The sequence below is a fragment of the Manduca sexta genome, chromosome 15 (assembly GCF_014839805.1).
Source record: "Manduca sexta isolate Smith_Timp_Sample1 chromosome 15, JHU_Msex_v1.0, whole genome shotgun sequence".
NCBI classification, from domain to species: Eukaryota; Metazoa; Arthropoda; class Insecta; order Lepidoptera; family Sphingidae; genus Manduca; species Manduca sexta.
Window position 1 is genome coordinate 10,145,388 of NC_051129.1, and position 19,595 is coordinate 10,164,982.

Consider the following 19,595-nt stretch of genomic DNA (forward strand, 5'->3'; position numbering starts at 1 on the left):
TTTTACAACATAAATAAATGATCGTTTACATTGCTCAAGTTCGCAACTGAAGCACAAACTAACAAACTCTTTCGAGAAACATTTAAACGTTCCCCCGCACTTTGCATTTATAGTTCAACTGTTTATAGGTAAATGAGGAAAAGTATGCCAGAGAATTTATTTTCACCATTTTTTTTCTATAGCAAAATGCGTCCTATGTCAAATCCAGTACTTAGCGAGACCTAACAATCCCACAATGAGTCTGTATAATTGCGTCATACAAAAGTCAAGAGTAAAGAGGAATTAAAACGAATCATTTCTCAACACACAAGAGGAACAATAACACAGGCTGGATAAGCAAACGGTATGTGAAAAATATATTAAAAACGTTTAAGTGAGAATGGTAGGTAAAACAAAGAGAATGGCACTGTAAAACGACTTAAAATGTATTCACCGGCTTCGTACCAAAATTATAATAGCTTTGGCTCGCGGCTTCGTCCGCGTGAATTTTTTGTCCCAGATAAAAATCCCGCTTTATAATTTCCCAGGATAAAAAGTAGTCTATAAAACTCAGGAGGTAATGTAGCTTCCTATTAGTAAAAAAATCAAAATCAGTTCTATAATATTAGTATTACTCTTCAGCTTTATAATATTAGTATGCATAATATATACTTTTATACCCATTTTGTGTGTGTTCTGTGCGATTTTGTTTAAGCTGAAGTATGACATATTTTTCTTGGGTGTAATTTTGTGATTACCGTGACTTTAGTGTACTAAACAAAGAAAAAGAAAATTGTTATAATATTATAAAAAAAGATATACATCGGCTATATCGTTTTTATTAATCTCAATGTTGGTGTCTGGACATACAAACGTAGGGTACTTTGAAATAATAATGCACATCAGTCGAGGTGTCAAAATGCTGGTATAAATAGGGTGCCTTCTCATTGCAGTCTTAATTCAGACGTGGTGCAGTTCGGATCAGTGTTTATCTCGCCACAGAGCAAGGCTAGTCTAGTTCATTTAACTGTTAAGCGGTTGCAATGTTAGTTATGGGTTAGCTTTCAAGGTAATAAGTTACAAGGGAGTTTCTAATGAATCCTTACATAATGATTGTGCTTGGAACATTCGACTACGTAATGAGAGACCAATAAACTGGAATTCTAAGGTTACGTTCATCGTTTATTTTATAAATGTAACGTATACATGTCACAACATTTTGCGCCGATGTATATTTATATGTAGGGCTTCTTTTGTGGGGGCACAAAAATCTTAGAAAATTGCCATTAAAAATACAAGAAGGAGGGAAGTACCAAAAATTACGGACTTACAGCTTTCGAGAATTAACGTGCCCACACAAAAGAAGTGATAAAATAAAGCCTGTTTATATGTATAACCAATCGTTGCAAACATACATGTCGCTCGAACAACAAACTCTATATACGGTGGTCTCATTTATCTAAGACCTTGTTTAATTGTGTCATTTTGCCTTACGGGAAAGAAAAAGACTAACCCCAAAAATGAATTTGACAAGTAGACATTTATTTACATTTCTGACACAAGATTATTGAGTGTACTACAGTGGTGAAAGGTCCATATAACTCGATTTCTGTCGGCTTCCCTCAGTCCCGGATCTAGAGGGGGCAAGCGGGGGCCCATGTCCCGGACGGCAAATTCAAACTTGGCAGACGCATACACCACTCATCATTAAGGCAACTTTGGCTAGTGAGACGTCCAATACATTAAACAAGTAAATTATTTTCCGCGGGGCGAGAAAAGACGATGACAACAAAGGTAAAAATATAGGTGGCAATTACCAGATTTTGCCCCACCTTGAAGAAATTCAAGATTCGGGGCTGGTTTCCCTATATATAGAACCTTATTATCATTAGCAATATTTTCAAACCGCATTCATGCATACAAGTACCTATATTGTGTCGAGTTTCCTTACGGAAAACTTCACCTTTCACACTACCGCACTACACAAACATACGACGTTTAACATCAGCGTCACCGAACACTGACTCGCGGAGAGCAGTCTCGTGTAGTTTGCGTACTCTCGTGAAATGTAGTGGAGACGTCGCTCGTTGTAAAACTAGTGGAACTAGGATGCAGGGACCGAACTTCGAGTGTATATCGTTAGACGCTACGGGATATTCGGCTAGATAACTCGGCTCAGTGTGGAATGCCTTTGTTGTACTGGGAGGAAAAAATACCATGCCTTGTTAGCACGTAGGTAAAGTTTGTCAAGTTTATGATTGTAATAATAAATAAAGGTACTAATGTATACTCAATCGATCTTGGAACATTCTTGGCTGACTTTTCAGTGTCTTACGTTTTTTGGGTTTTCTGATTCTATAAAACACACGTAGGGTTGGCTAAGATTAGAATTATTGTGGTGAAATGATTGCCTCCATAACTTGATGAGATGGGAAGACACGCTGCGAAATGTGTGTGTGCAAAGGTGTGAGTGTATGTTAATTATCCAGATGCGTGTATTATTTGCGCCGAGTCGGTAATTATATGCGAGAAGCAATGCAATTGTAATGACACGGTAAAAATGATAAAAGAACCCATTAGCCACACTTTTTTCCGTTCAACTAGCCGTATACAAAAGGACGCCGCGGACACCGAATCATCGCTGTAAAACATTACAGATAAAGATTGACCTTTACGAGAGTATTTCACTGCAAATTGCAATCGAACGTCATAATGTGCTAACCACATCAAACAGACGCATTAATTAAAATCAATTTACAAATGAATTCGAAATTCAAAAAATGTGAACACCATTTTTTTTATATCTATAACATAGGTAACATAATCCGGTTCATATGTAAAGGAGCGCGAATGTACAGCCATTCGTGACAGTGACAGAGGTCCGGCACCAATATCCTAAAAAAGAGGACGTTCTGGCCTCAAAGAGACATCACGTATGTAACGTATGGAGCCTCCTGTGCGGGCGGATTAACTTTGTTAAATAAATCACGCTTTTTATACTTCTCGCATGCGCTTGTGTGTGTGTTTAATTTATAAAAGTGAACTGTTTGTGCCAGTTTCATTTTTCTTAACTTTTTTTAATTAAAGAAATATGTTACTTTCCCGCTTAGTTTGTATTGATTTGCGAATGTTTTGCTGAGCTGAAGCGAAATTTAAACTCGGAAGGGGATTATACATTGGTCAAGTTTGCGGCTCAGGACCCTGATGGTTGTAGTTACCTATTCAAAGGACTTCAGTCATTAGAACTTCACTATGAAGCCAATCGAATGTTCTGTAAACCAACGAAACCAAGCGAAATTCCATAAACAAATATTTGTTCAGTAATAACTAAACTACGCAAGTCTACCTTCAATGCTTTGGCTTTCATTATAGCCGCCGGGTTCATACTATTGTGTCAATATTTGACAACATCGTTTGTCAAAGTATCGGGCGCCTTATCGCTCGGCGTTCAGTGTCCACCGTCAAATTGTTACCGGATTTACAGATGAACTAATTAGCTCGTGTAATGAACAATCTATCTTCTTACTTGGAGATTAAGTTGAATGTTAATTTAAATTTTCTGCCAATAATACTTTAGCTATAATTTTTGGTTTGATCAAATAATTTTAGAAAAGACTTTTATACAAAGAAAACAAAACACAAACAATTGAAACATTCTAAATTTAAATCTAAAAATGCCGCTTCGAACTCATTCGTAAAATAGTAACTGGCATTTAATAAAACGCAGTTGAGGTTGCGGTGGGGTTTTATAAAAAGAAAACACAGGGTAAAAATGAGCGTGTCGGCGGGTGTGGCGCGGCGTACCCGTTCCACAGATGAAAATAATCCCGCGCCGTCCTTTTTGTCAAGTTGGAAACTAATTCAATAAGACTCAGTCACTACTACTGTAAGTTTTCAAGTTTTCTTATTCGAGCGTTTGGTTCGCGCCAGGAACTTACGCGGTTATGATTACTGTTATTTTTCATGGAGGAAAGAATTAAAATATGTCACCTCTCAAATTCCTTTATGCGTGACACTTATAATTTTGCATTTTGTTACTTTATGGACAACACCTGATGGCTGGAATTAGTTTTGGAAGGTTGTGTACCTACCGGATAATCTTATCGTATGTAATTTCAATACGAGTCGAAATTATCACGTAAGAATTGCTAGAGGATAAATATATTGGGTTCACCTATTTATGGCTTTAATACCGTACACCTGAGAGTTCATTTTCGCGAATTTAATATCACAAAGTTGTGAACGTCTACAAACTCGATACTTCGCGTGGACGCATCGGAACATTATTCCCTTTTTAAGACCAAGTAGACATAAACCACACCCAAATTTAGTCCCCAATAAGGTCTCATATATTAGGCGACGAGTCAATTTTCATTTTCTCTATACAATTATAAACTTCGGTATATTAAGCATTAGGATACCAACCGTCAAATATAATAGTCCAGTCTATGGTATTTTCTCTAAACAATTCCCAACTCTGGTTTACTAAGCATCAGCATACAAAAACTTAACTTTACACGAAGCATCGAACCCGAACACAGCAATCGCCGCTCGTAATAACGCCACTGATTTATAGGGAATATTGATCAATTAATTTCAACCAACGCCCCGAGCCCGCTAGTTCGCACACTCGCGTCACTTGCAACGCTTGCCTGTAAGCAGAACTACAACGCGGCACGTTTCGACAATTGTTCCTATTGTTTAAAATTCACTATGCATCTGATGCCGGAGAACTTAGCAACTCCTGTGTTGTCTTACAATAAAGGGTGGACGTTTTGTGACGAAATAAATTGTGCTAATTTGAAGAACAGGTTCTCTTATTGCGTAGTCTACTTTTACTGAGGAATTTTAAATAGGCGATTAATTTTTATTTTTTATTTACCGTTTTGTTAGGATAATCATAATCTTCAATTACTGGTGACATTTGCACTAGGCTCGCAGGCCTGTGTCGCAATGACCTATGAGTAGTTACATTTGAGAATTTTTTATTTCTAATAAAATTTTAGCTACATGATATACAGGATGTCCCAGAAAGTAGTGTCAAGCGAAGGTCCAGAGATAGAGCATCCGTGATTCCGTGATTTTTCATAGTTTTCGAGTTATGAATATTTTTCTAAAATTTTGAGAATTTTTGATTTAAACGATTCAATGTTTTCTTTTTAAAAAAGTAGAAGAGTTTTTCGAGATTTTTTTATTGCAACTAAATTTTCATTAGTTGTACTTTTTCGCTAAAAACAATCAGCTTCGTAACTTTAATAAAAATTATAAAAATGTTGGTGTAAAGTGAAAAACTTACGTTCCATGAATTATAATAAAAATTTTCTTCTTTAAATTAATAAAACTAAACAGGTGACTTCGTGGTTCTAAGGTAGGTCAAAAACTTCTCCAGACTCTCAACTTACACATACATTAAAAAACATGGTCCTTCATGGGGGCTATTTTGGCTAAAATCAGCTTTAAAAGATAGCAAGGTGGAAAATTCTTAAAATTTGCCGTTAGATGATAGTTTTTTTTTTTACTTCTCATCACTCCTAAGGTTAAATAGTTTGTAAACTAAGCGAAAATGACTGCAAGAAAGCTATAAGTTAAACATTTGGCATATTTTTGTGTTGAGGTTCAATTAAATTTGCATGATTCGTTCTCGTGGTTTAAAGTTAAGTACAACGGCCCGACCTACTATGGGCTAAGTGCAGAAAAAGAAGCACCTCAACATAGAACATGGAACATAGCATTTTTTAATACAATACAAACTTAATTTTAAGACAATAAATATAATACTCTAGTAACAACATTCAAAGCGAGCCCAATCGCTCTAGATCGTATCTGTACGTTCATAAGTTGCTCGTTGTCTGCGTCGGGACGGCCACCGACGCCCGACGTTATCTACGACGCGTATATATTGTTAATATTATTGTCCGTCGGTATGCATACGGTAACCTACTAACGTTCCCTCTGTTAGCATAGATAAATGTAATATCCAATGGTTGTTATGGCAGATGGTTGCGTGTTTTCATTCCTTTTATACTGTAATTTTAAGACTAGTTTTTCTTCGCGTCTCTGTCTACGTTGAACATTTCCATAGATACAATTGAGTCTATATCGTAAGTTAGACCTCTAACAATACATTGGTGAAAACTGTATTCCATTCCATGCATTCGTTTTTGCGCGATGTGCGTTTAAAAATCCAGACAATCAAAAATTCTAAAAACTATTTTTTTGGCTTCCATTGCTTTAATAAAGACCCCTTATATAATTTTTCTTCTATAACAATATGAACGGACGTTGTCCTGTTACAATTTTATTGTATATGTAAAGATTTCGCTATTTTCGTCTTTGATATTTATTTTATATGGCGTTGGCCTAGCTTTTGATTTGTATGACTGGATACTCTCCAGAAATAAATTGGTCATTATCTTCATGAAAACAATACAATCAGCCCTGTATTACATACTGCCCACTGCTGCGCACAGGGCCTTTTTTTACTGAGAGGATTCAAGTCTTACTCCTTCGCGCTAGTCTAGGGCGTGTTGGATATAACGACTTTCTATTTCTGCCTACAAAAAGCAACAAGTATTGATATAGCCCGGCATACTAAGGGTGATGTACTGGCGAGTGTCCCTTTTTGCACAGTCGCCTTGCACGCTTAAAATGTCCTAAAAACGCAACTCGTAAGTCAATGTAAAATTTTGATCATTGCGATTGATCGAGAGACCAATGCTTCAGTTATATGTTACGTCTTTCAGTCTGATTGTCTAGCATACAGAATATCATTCCACGATAATTTCACCAAGATAACACGGCCGTGTCACTTTACAATATAGAGAATGAGGACCCAGGGCCGCGTGCGGTTGTAAATAGATGATCATTAAGTAATTACACCGCAGTTTCGTCAGAGTTGCGGTCGGTCGTTGTGCTATTGGCGCTTTGATGCGGTCGGCCTGCCCATGGTTATGGTTGCAACATTCATAATACTGATGATACGAATGTTAGGGAATACGTGTTTGTGTTATGTACTATGGTTGCAGTCCTTTTCTATCACGTGAAATGAGTTGCAATTGGTATTTTTTTTATATAGGTACGTGCACAGCAAATTGATCGCACTGCATCTGATGGTAAGTGGAGTGCGGTCCGATAGAATATCGACTTATGTGAGATGGTTATCCCTCGGCAGTCAATGCAATTATGCCGGTCTATTGGAATCGGATATACACACTACACAGGCTGATTTCGGAACGCGACTCACTACGTGGGCCACTACGGCGAGTTTTAACACCTTGTGTACAGTGGTCGCTATTCGGGCGGATATAAAATATTATATATCCTACCACCAGAAAAAAGTGGTTAGTCTTGTATTACGATTATCGATAGATCGTGCGATGCAAGGTGCTAATTTTGTGCTGATCAGCCTTGATAATTATGCACAATCCGACTATGAAATTGAGAATGCAGTTTACCATCACGTCATCTCTCTGAAAGTTAATCTGCCTTAGTTGTAATAAACATGACTGCCATCGATGGAAAATAGTGAGAGCGTCATTGAAGAGACCACCTAATCTAGACGCTATAACAAATAATCGTTATAAACGAAACACTTTTTACTACATGTATTTCTCAGATCCTTGCCATTTAAATGTTAAAAATGATGTCTCTATAACAGGTTTCTACTGTCATTATAATTCATTCATATTAAATAGTTCAAAGCACTCACCTTTTACATACAGCACGGTCGGTTTGGAGAATTCCGTGCCGATAGAGTTTTCCGCAACACATTCGAACTTGCCGTTGTCTTCCTCTTCGCTCTTGACTATTTGCAACGTGCCTAGAAAGAGACAGAACATGTTATTAACCGACCGAGTGTGCTAGCATTATTCTTAACTTCGGCCTAATGAAAATTAATCGGCGGAACGGTAATCCTGAATGCGTTTGTCTGAGGATTCATTTCGTCGGCTGTATAGTTTGTTTAGTAAGGTAATTTTCCTTACTTAAGCCAACGGTTTATGCGGTGATAAAAATGTGGATTTGTTTGTACATTCGTGATTATTTAACGAAAATTATTGTTTAAGAATTATTTAGTGATGTTGTTTTTTTTTATTAGCCCGGTGTCTGGAATTTGTGCCCGATGTGGCCCTAGGCTCTCCCCATCACATCATGGGACGGAATACACGGTGACAAAGTGGTTGCACAAGTGACGTCAAAGTCTACCTCTTCGGGTATAAAAGGCCTGAGATTGTGTGTTATGAAACCTTACAAATAATATACACACTATATCGCACAGTTAATTAACAGTTTCAATGTTTATAAGAAAACTAATTACGAACGTTGCCAGTTTTTATTTTCACGAGCATTGCAAAAACCAGATTCGTCCTTTGTAACGTGTTCATCCACATGTCGGCACGGGAAACCGCGCGGCTCGATGCGACCGTCGAAAAAGTGCGAGTTGCGACCGCGAGGGTTGGCAACTTTTAAAATTGTTACAGTAAGCTTTGAGAGGCTACGAAGTTATTGCTTCAGTAGTGTCGGGTCGATGTGAATGTCGTGTTAACTTTATGCCGGTCAAATTTTGCGAAACGTTTTTTTTGAACGGTGTATCATATATGGACAAAAACAATTCTAGCACTGATCTTGCGCAGCCGTGTAGAATAGTTTTGTTCAACAATCTTTTTCAAAAAAATAAATAATTCAGAACATAGATCTCCATTAAAATTTATCTTATTAAAAATTCTGGCACTTAGAACCTATATTTTTTCTTTCTAAACATATTTTATTAGTCATTTTAGTAACTCCAGCGAAGTTCGAGGATTTAAAGAAATTACGTAAAATATAGTCTACATTATTAAGAGAAAGGGGTATCTCAATTATAATCAATTCAGAAACTTCTAACGATGATTTACCTTCTACAAACTAAAACGTTTTATTTATTTCTAATATTAATTCGGAAGTGTAGTCTCGCCTTATTCGAATACATATACTACATTTCATTTCGACTAAATATGCATAAATTTTGATCAATTGGCAACCCTAACAACGAGATACCAGACTGGTCGTAGTTAGGCGATGGTCGTGAAAAGAACAACGTCGAAAGCGAACCGGTCGACTCACAAAGAAAACGTTGTTAGCGTACAACGTGCCGGGCCAACTTCACGCTGCAAGTACACAGTAATTGGAATAGGCGCGGCGGTACGTACGTACAAAATTGAGTGGACACTGTCCAAACGAAAGTCAATTGGGCGCGGTGATCGTTCTGTTCCTTGAAATTTTCTTCTCTTTATTTATTCCCGTTTGATAGTCCATGTTTTTAGGTGAAGTTTGTTTGGCAGTTGTTCTGTTTTGAAATGCGGTGTAACTGAGCATGAAGTATTTTTGTTTTGAACTTAAAGAAATTCAAAGTTTAAATAGATTCAAGATAGTCTTCGAAAACGATACGAAGAATTCTATGCAATATGAAACCGATTGAACACGAAAAAATGTGCCTGATAGTCATTTAACGTCGGATTATACATTAAAATTAGAAAGTGTTTAGAGACAATCCTGACTTGACGAAAGAAGGGAAATCATAACAGCGGCTGTCATTCCCACGTTAGCCGGCAGAACTAGCAAAGCCCCCGAGTTCGGGGTAATCAAATAAAAATGGCGGCCGTACGTGGAGGGATCTGGGGATTTTGTGACAGCCGACGATTGGGCGGAACTATGACGAAGGTCCTGCGTCAGAACGGAGACTGCCATTTCGGATTACGGCTAGTGCTTTTTATATTAGTTGGGGATCACTCGCTTGTAACTAAAAGTTTCGACTGGATTGCGGCTTAAATATTTTTTTTTCTAAAATTTTGTATATTATTTATAACGGATGTCAAAGGATCTCTTTTAAATTTCGAATCATTTCAAATAATCTTAGTTTTGCCACGGTAAAAGACACCTACTCGTAATAGTTGTGTTTATTATTTTACTTTGGGCTAACATTTTCAACTTGTAGATCAATGGGTCTCTAGTTCACGCTTTATTTTAGCTGCTACTTTTTTCAACGCTAATGTTTATCTTTTATAGTATAATAAAAATTTAAGTAAGTTTTTCTAGCATCCATGATCGCCGTTTTGGGTACAATTTTGTCTAGAACTATAAAAAGCTGTACAGCCTCGTTATCCTCTTTTTACTTAATTTTCGCTTTACTTGCATAGAATATTAAGTAAGCAGATTATGGAAATGAAGTATAATTAACTAAAAATTCAAGGTTTCGAAAAAAAATCGTTGTGGTCTGACAAGAATTTTATTTTGATTGTACCTATCCCGTTTATTTTGTAAGTAAAATTGACTACAGCGCGTCTTTTCGTTTTAACGCAATATTGTTACGAAGTTTTTAGTGTCGTCTGCCTTTTTTTTGCTTGATTGAAGACATTCGTTCTATCAAATAATATATAGAAGGAATTTATAAGACAATAAAAAAAACAGATGAGCCAAAAAATCGTAATAACCTACGTACGTACGTTTTTAAATCGTTACGTACATATATTTCGAGAAATAATCTTGTGTAAATCGAAAAAGACCTTTACCACAGCTTGTGATGTCGTCCAAACATATTACCAAGACAATATCGCCAGCCACGAGGATATTTCGCTAACGAAACTTCAATTCATGCATTATGGACCGTCAATCCGTCTGTCAATTAAGAGTTTGTTAGCCAATACGAGAGCCTTTGTTTCACCCCACCCCTCGGCTTTCCAGCCCCCCCCCTTTTTACCTGCAGACAAAGTCAGAATAGAGACGGTAACAAAAATAAATTCACCGGCCGTTTGTATAAATCACTAGGATTTTGACATACTTGAAATTCTATGGAGCTCGCTGCGGCGGCAAGTTTTACCCAACTCACGGCAGATTTGAAATAATACCCGTCGCCTGGACTGCGAATAGGCCGGGGTCGGCTTACCTCTGGGCCGTATTTGGGTATTGTTTAACACCTGGACTAATGTGACAATGGATAAGTAGTAGTGTTAAGTTGAAGTTGTGTAATTTCATTTTTTAAAGGTCTTGTGTGTGCGAGCATGAATAGGAACTAAGGTATCAAAAGTGCAATCCGCAATAAATGTATAAACAGGTTTTTATTGCTTTAAATGATGAGACGAGGTTGCCGTTCGCCTAATGCTAAGTGATACGCACGCTCATGAACAGTAAAATACCATCCAACACCTTAAATTACAAAATATTGTTTGGTATTCCAGTTCGCTCGCCACTCTGAGACATGAGATGTTAACTCTTATTATGTCCAGTAGTTATATTGGCTACAAGGTTTTTCAAAACGAAACACAACAGTGACTACACATTGCTGCTTGGCGGCAGAAATAGACATTGCGGTGGAACTACCCAGGCGCACTCTCACATATGAGAAACCAATCATCAGTGAATATTTCCAGGTAAATTGTGTGTGTTAGTAGAGGGTAATTTTTGGAGCAATTGAATGGATAAAAAGTCTTTCACAAAAAAGCATCGTCCCTGACTAAGAAAAGCAAATTTTATTTTGACTTAATTATTTAGGTTCAAGATCTAGGCGAGCTGTGCAGTAAATAAAACCCAGTACTCACTAACCCCAAATTTCTTCGAAACAACAAGATTTTCTGCGTACGTTCATGGACTTTAACCTGAGCTTGTGAATACGCCCCTGGATTACCTAGGCTCAGTTTATAGGCGCCGTGTAGGTGACGTGACCGTGGTCTTAATGCGCCACTACATGCCTGTCGGCTTTCTACACCGTATTATTTTTATATTTAACAACCGCTATGTTCGTACTGCGCAAATTAGAGTAACACCTTTAAGGGTTTAAATTTGAATTTTAGATTCGATTCGTTGCGAAGGAAACCGTCGCTTCGTGTTAGTAGTTTCTTGAAAAATTAAATATAACAATATGAAAATTGTAATTATATTGCCTTTAATATTCGCGTATTAATTGCATGTTTGGTATAATTTATTTTTACGAAACCTTTGTTGGTAACTAAACTATTTTTTTTTACATCATTTCCAATGTTTAAATTAATCTTAATCAACAACCGCTATGTCCTGTAGGTAACGACGCGACCCGCCGACGAAATTCCATTTGCCGCCTGCCGCCCATAAAATAGCCAAAGCGATAGATAGCCCACATAGTGACGACAAAGCGCGTCGACGCCGCGAGGGGAGATCGGGGAGGGGTGGACACGTAATTAAAAGAAAAATAAGCGCCATTCATAAATGTCCGACGGAATGGCGGGGTCGACTGGTGTTACACAACCACCACCTACACTTGACCCGTGCGATGCCGTCCTCTACATTGCATCTGGACAGTTGATAGTGATTTCCACGGGTCATGCTGCGATGGCCAAATAAGCTTTATCGCGAGGTTCGTTTAATCTGGCTCTTAGGACGGCAATGGTTTAGTTTACCGCCCAGCAGACGTTGATTAAACGATATGAGGTGATCATATCCGCGCGCGACACTTATGAGATCATCTTGCGCTGTTAATTAATGGCTCGTTAAGACTATTCATTTCAAATAATGGTACAGTCTAGAGATTGTCGTTTTAGGGATCCGTACCTCTAAAGGAACCCCTATAGGATTAGTTTATTGTCTGTCTGTGATTGTGACAAGACCCTGGTTCTTGGAAACGCGTAAACGTATCAAGTGTGGTGTATTTTTGTTACGTATATCTTCGTTACAACCTAAACGTCTGCTTTGTGAGAATAACCTACCTGCCATGATCAGAGTATACTGTTGTAAGGAATTAGCTTTATCTGATTTGCGGTCATTGAGATGGCCGGCAGTCTACCATTTCAATAACCCCGCTATTTGTAAAAATTCAAAATAACCACAGTTCTAGACGTTAACGCGTCACTTACGAAGTAATTTGCTTCATCGTATCTGTCGCTCGATGGCAAGCGGCTCAAGAAATTGATATCAACTGGTACATACGGCTATATGTGCTCTCCGAAGAACGGACATATCTGGTATGATAGGGATTGAACCTTGTCAGGGTTCCAAACGATAGTATAAACTTTTTAGTGGAAGAACATATTTGATCCTAGCTCAAATCATACTGCATTCAACGCGTGAATAAAACTATAAAAGATAAAATTTTGAACAAATATAAACCAATCTCTTAGTCAAACACTTGTTGGTAAATATGGAAGCAATAATTTCTTTAAATAGTTTGTAGTGAAAAGTTCAGAAATAGTCCAAAAGTGAAGCACGCCAACAAATCCCATCGCACAAAACAGAAAGTTACGAACGCGCCGCGACGTTCAAACACAAACAACACAAGATTAACAGAAAACTTCAACCGCTGACGTATTAACTTAACGTTCAGAAACTCGGAAACGCATATTTCACGACGACGCGACGTTGTAAGACGTCCGCGGCCGAGTGTGTACCGTAAAGAGATTTGCACATGTGCATACAGAGTAATCTCGTATATTGTACGGTCGGCAAAGTTGCAACAATAAAGTGGATTTCTAGTTTCTACGGGCGTGCATCTGCCCGATACGGTACGCAAGTTTTGAGGAAACGTGAAGACAGCCGCGTGGCACGTCGTGAGATTTTAATGATTTTTTAAATAATTTACTCTTTTTTTTAGATATAATATGATGTGATAAATATCATTGCCCCTTATCCCCTGTGTCCCCAAGTTCAATTGAACATTTACATAAATGTACGGCCCACAACATTACCTACGGTTTATTATAAAGGGAACAACAAATTGCCGTAAGTTAATACTCAAATCAAAAAAGAAAAGAAACATAAGTATTCATAAACAAAATAATACATAATATGAGTAGATATTAACAAAAACAACAAATGCTTAATTCATAATTGAATGTTCATTTGCTCCTAATTTAGTTATTGTACGTTATATTACATTATGTAATATAATCGCATCACGTGTGACTATTCGTCACATAAATGTATTGTGTACAATAACCTAATTCGATTCCAAAATACAATACGCCCAAAACACCAGGTAACCGTACACAATGTGTTAAAACCCGCCATAGTCGCCCACGTACGTGTGTCGCGTTCCGGGATGAGCCTGTGTATATCCGGTTACAACAGGCCGGCATTACTGTGTCGACTGTCGACGAGTAATCATCTCTCGTTAGTCGTCAATCCATTGGACCCTATTTCACTTACGATTAGGTCCAGTGGGGTCACTTTGCTGTGTTCGTATAAAAAAACACATCCTAATAGACAAAAATACGTATAACTAGAAGCACCAGACGTACGTCGAGACAGACAAGCGACAAAATCACCTTAATATACCCCGACCGCCATTATTGTTGTTCGAATTAAGCCACGCTTTTTGCTAGAACAACAGTCAACCATAGCGTCCCATTCAAAGTTGGAAGGTCCCAGGCATTTGTATGTAAATGAAACGTAATCTCGGCTGGTGGGTCGCAATCATGCCGTGTATCTGGGTCCTTTAAGGGCGTCACAGGGGCGTGTGAGAGGCGCGAGGAGCAGGGGGGAGGTGTGCGTACTCCGAGAGGGGATCAAAGAGATAATGACGCTAGAAAGGGTGTTAAACAATGATTCCGTATGCGGCAACTTTTTCCGCGGAATTTGGTACTTGACATCGTACGGCTTCAAAATATTCGGGGGCTTTGTGATGTTCTAAATATTGAAGTCTCAATGATATATTCTTCCTTGAAGCTTACCATTGGAAATGAGGAGGATGGCAAACCGCTTGATTTAGTACATTTATATTTGAAATATCTTATTTGTCACGTACCACAACATCTCAATACGAATGTACGAATCGTAAGACATCATGCGTTACTAGAAAAAGTGACTTCACCAGATACTGGTACATATAACCCAATTCTTGCCGCCTTCCTTTTCCTAATTTATGTAAAATCTAATTATCATTAGAACGATTGACAGACCGCATTCATACATAGAAGTATATATGTTGTATCGGGTTCCCTTTCGGAGAATTTCATCCTTCGCTACTGATATCCATTCAAAACTGCTGAACGTACTAACGTAGATTATTGTGTTACACAATAAGCACAGGTTAAACTGCAACCTATTTATAAGTCGGAAGCAACAAATCCAATTACAATACCAAGTATTTTTGTAAACACGCCGGCCGGTGCGACGCGCAACTTATTGTCGAAACAAACTGTTGGGAGACAACTAAATTGGTTTTTTATTAATATCGCTCGCGCCCACTACGATCTTTATGTTTAATATCGTTCAGTTTCTCCGTACGCCGCGGTATTTCCATATTTTGAACATTATTATAATTTCCACATTTAGTAACAGCATATTTTTCGGTGGCTGCCGCGGTATAAACGATGCCTTTTGATACTATCATTTCGCGTTTGTATAACACTCGTGTAGCTTTATCAAATTTATATAAATTTATATTGGAATATTTTGAGTTTTCTTTTATGATATGGACTAGCGGCCCTGATGGACGTTATACTACCGTAACTGAGCGGTACACACAGCGCCACCTAGCTTGTCCAATTGGATGAATCTTATCCAAAAGCACAAAAATCATCAAAATAGGTCTAATGGTTTTCAGGAGTTTTAGTGATATACACACGTAAAGAAGGATTGTATTTTTTATTACATTATATTTATCTAATATAAATATAAAAATTGTCTGTTAAATTTGCATTCGTCAAACGTGAAAATAGTCGTTAAGTTTTCCGAAATTTTCCAAATTTCTTAATTTTTATTTCCGTAAGAACCAATTAAAGTAGCATTTATAGTATTTAAAAAAAAAGACGAATGAAATCGGTTAAGTCGTTCTCAAGTCATGGCGTGACCAGGATAAATAGTGATTTATTATTATATAACCAACTATAAATGGTAACATAATTATTTGTTTTAAGAAATTAATGTGTATATAAGTAGTCTAAAATCATTTTATATCGAAATATATTATTAAATTAGGTACTGCTATGTAAATAATATCATCAAATAACAATCCAAAAACTTCCTTGTAAACTAACACCTACACATAAAATCAATGCATGAATATATTACTATATAAATTAAAATGACAACAAATCATCCAGCCAACTGCGATTCCTTGTACGTCATAAGGTATAGCCGGCAGGTAACTTGCGCAGTTAATTTTACTGCGCTAAAGGATCATAACCGTCTTTGTTAGCGTAATTAAAACCTTCACTGTTATATTAAAAAGATTATTTGCCAATAAAACGGATGAGAAAATTTAACGTTCAATAAAGCTAAACAATCTACGCTCTAGCTCGGGAAAATTTTATGTGTTCGAGAGCGAAATAGAGGGAATCTCTTTCGTTGGCTTAGTTTATATTTTATAGGTTCAATATTCGCCGGTTGTCGGTGATTCGCGACGATTTGTCCCCGTCTATGCCGATGGCATTCCGTGAGATCGACTTGTAACTTGATTACATCGCCGGAATTAGATTCGTCCGTGGAATTCGTTCAATTATAACTGGTTTATTATGTATTTATTGGCTGTCGTACTGGTTCTTGCGGTAGCAATAGTATTTGTTTGCTTTGTATAAATGTAAAGTCTATACTGTAGATGTTTTAATGGCGATAAGAGCTTGCCGTTCGCTTGATGGTACGCCTACTGTTTATGGGCGGTCGTATCGCCATACGACCGCTCATAAACAGTAAAAGCACTACTCTCAAACTACATAGAACGTTGTGAGTGTTACCTAACAACACATGCTAATTATAAAATTAGCATTGGTCATAAGATATTTAAAATACATGTCAGTTCTCCATTAGGGGTATAGTTGCCATTTATCGTTAAACTGAATCGCTGGGCTTCCTCTCTATTTCATCCACATATAATGTAAGGCACAGAGGTGATAATGCATGTGTACATAGCGCGTTTGGTGTTTATCGATATGTCAATGTACTGCTCAGAAAATGGTGCGTATTGGAAATGTCATGTGGGGAGATTAAATAATCTACACTTCTATACTATTATATAAAGCTGAAGAGTTTGTTTGTTTGTTTGTTTGAACGCGCTAATCTCAGGAACTACAGGGTCAAACTGAAAAATTCTTTTTGTGTTGGATAGCCCTGTGTTCGTGGAGTGCTATAGGCTATATATCATCACGCTATGTCCAATAGGAGCGGAGCAGTAATGGCTAATCTCAGGAACTACCGGGCCAAACTGAAAAATTATTTTTGTGTTGGATAGCCCTTTGTTCCTGGAGTGCTATAGGTTATATATCATGACGCTATACCTAATAGGAGCGAAGCAGTAATGGCTGATCTCAGGAACTACCAGGTCAAACTGAAAAATTATTTTTGTGTTGGATAGCCCTTTGTTCCTGGAGTGCTATAGGTTATATATCATCACGCTATGACCAATAGGAGCGGAGCAGTAATGGCTAATCTCAGGAACTACCGGTTTGAACACAAAAATTCTTTTTGTGGTGAATAGCCCTTTGTTTGTGGAGTGCTATAGGCTATATATCATCACGCTATTACCAATAGGAGCGGAGCAGTAATGAAACATTTTGCAAAGACGGGGAAAATTTATTAGTTTTGAGAGCTTCCGTTGCGTGCGCTACGTAAACGGTTAAAGTTATGCAACAATGATGTATGACGGGATTGTTCCTCTTAAAAAGTTCTACAAAAATATATTATAAAAGAAAGTTGCATCTGTCTGCCTGAACGTATTAAACTCAAAAACTACCCAACGTATTAAGATGAAATTTGGTATGGAGACAGTTTGAGACCCTGGGAAGATCATAGGCTCCCGGGAAAATATATAGCGTGACTTTTATATAGGAAAACTTTAGCCCGAAAAACTTTATAACGCGGGCGGAGCCGCGGGCAAAAGCTAGTCATAGATAAACAATACTATACAATTATTATTTTAGCGGAAAAGCTCCAGAATACCTAAGTTACGCGGGCATTAGTCAGTAACTAATGACGATACCGCGTCACAAAGAGTACAAGTTTTCTTTTATGTCAAATCAGTGAATATTTTATTGAGTATTGTCCGCATTGACGTTATTATAAATTGACAACGAAGTAATTAAGCTGAATACACACTCAATCGAACCTTCCCACGATTATTAAATATCAATTACTCGTTGGTCACAACTCCTACGCGAACATCGGGGGGGCTAATTACCCCCCTCGAGAGCGGACTAAGTCCGCGCCTGTCCAACAGTTTAGTTAGCAGATCCCGTGTCATAGCCGGGATTATCAGCAACGTGCAAAAGCCGCGCATTGACGTTTGTGAATGATTAATTGAAAACGTTTAGAGCGTTTGATAAATCGGAGCGGGAGCGTTGCCACTAACGCGATTCGTAGTGAAATTGTATTTATGAATTTTGTTAAATAGATTTATTACTATCTGTGAAATTTGTTAAATTTATTTATGGGTTGTGTCTGCGCAATTTGTTAAATAAATTTATAAAATGTTATGATTGAATCGGTTTGTTGATTTAGTAGTAGCGAATTGGAACTATGAAGTAGACCGGGGAAATATGGCCTTCGAGGCTTATAACAGGCGATAAAAAATCCTTTAATTTTATAAATACACAACGGATACAGACGTGCGAAAAGCTCAACATTATCAGATATATTAAAATAATATGACATCTCAAGGTATCAGCCGTGGGACAATGAAAGTCGGTGCTTTCTAAATTGGTTCTGGCCAGTGCTGTTTGGAAGCACTCAAAGTGCTTTTTTTTAATCATTATTTAAGAAGCTCGGTCGTTATTTCACGACTATGTCGCTCCGTACATCCACTTTTGTGCTTTCAATTACGCAAGCAATTTACCCCAATCAGTTTATTCGTAGAAAAATATTAGAAATCTTAAACACAATTTAGACCTAATAATTACAAAACAATAAAATCTATTACGGCAAAACAAAGCATTCAAGATGTCAAAAAGATAAATAAATGTCACCATTGTCGCGGAGCACCGAAACATCGGACGCGTCGAACGATAAATAATCCGTTGGAATAAATTAAAATTAATGAGATTATAAAGAGGCCGGGCAAAGTCGCCCGCGAGCCTTGCCGAACGAATTTCAATTACTTTCCCACCTTGCGGATTCCGTAATGCTATTAAAATGTATATAATTAACGCTTAACAATAACGATTTTGATTTGTTTCGTTATCGGTTTACGGCTGTGTGTTTTGAATGGAAAATTCATTAGAAAGTATAATACGATGAGAGTGGTTTTAATTTTACGTGATTCTGATTTAAGTCTTGCACTTCGACCTCGAAAACCAAATTTTCATTATCGCCTTTACCACCCGTAGGTGAACGTCCAACGCTACGTTTGCACTGCTACTTGGCAAAAAAATTGTATAAAAGTATGGTTCAAAAGTAGGTAGAATAAATATGATTTATTCATGTGTACCGAATTTTATCCAAATCCGTTCAGCCATTTCTGTGCGTACTTCCAATAAACATATTTGCGTCCTATCGCATTTATTATACTATATGTCGCCGCAGCACTGGTGAATTTCCGGAGCGATAGTGGCGCCATCTATTATTACATCGAGGAAGTATTAGAAAAGGAGGGAGGTCGACGGTTGCCAATATAAGGACCGGCCGAACGACGAGAGCTCAGTCTTGTACCAGCCTTGTAGCAGTATTGTAGTAGTCTTCAGCAGTCT

General features: G+C 37.6%; 1 protein-coding gene across 9 annotated transcripts in view; it reads right to left on the reverse strand.

Moving 5' to 3' along the window:
- The window catches only part of LOC115446720 (tyrosine-protein phosphatase Lar), a 401,337-nt gene that overhangs the window by 33,147 nt on the left and 348,595 nt on the right, over positions 1-19,595 (reverse strand). For all 9 annotated transcript variants that reach the window (XR_005112401.1, XR_005112397.1, XR_005112400.1 and 6 more), the window contains exon 7: positions 7,688-7,798. Coding sequence is in view for 4 of the 9 variants with exons in the window: in XM_037438902.1 (XP_037294799.1) it covers positions 7,688-7,798 (111 nt within the window). In the remaining 5 variants the exon portion in view is untranslated. The remainder of the gene's footprint in view (positions 1-7,687; positions 7,799-19,595) is intronic.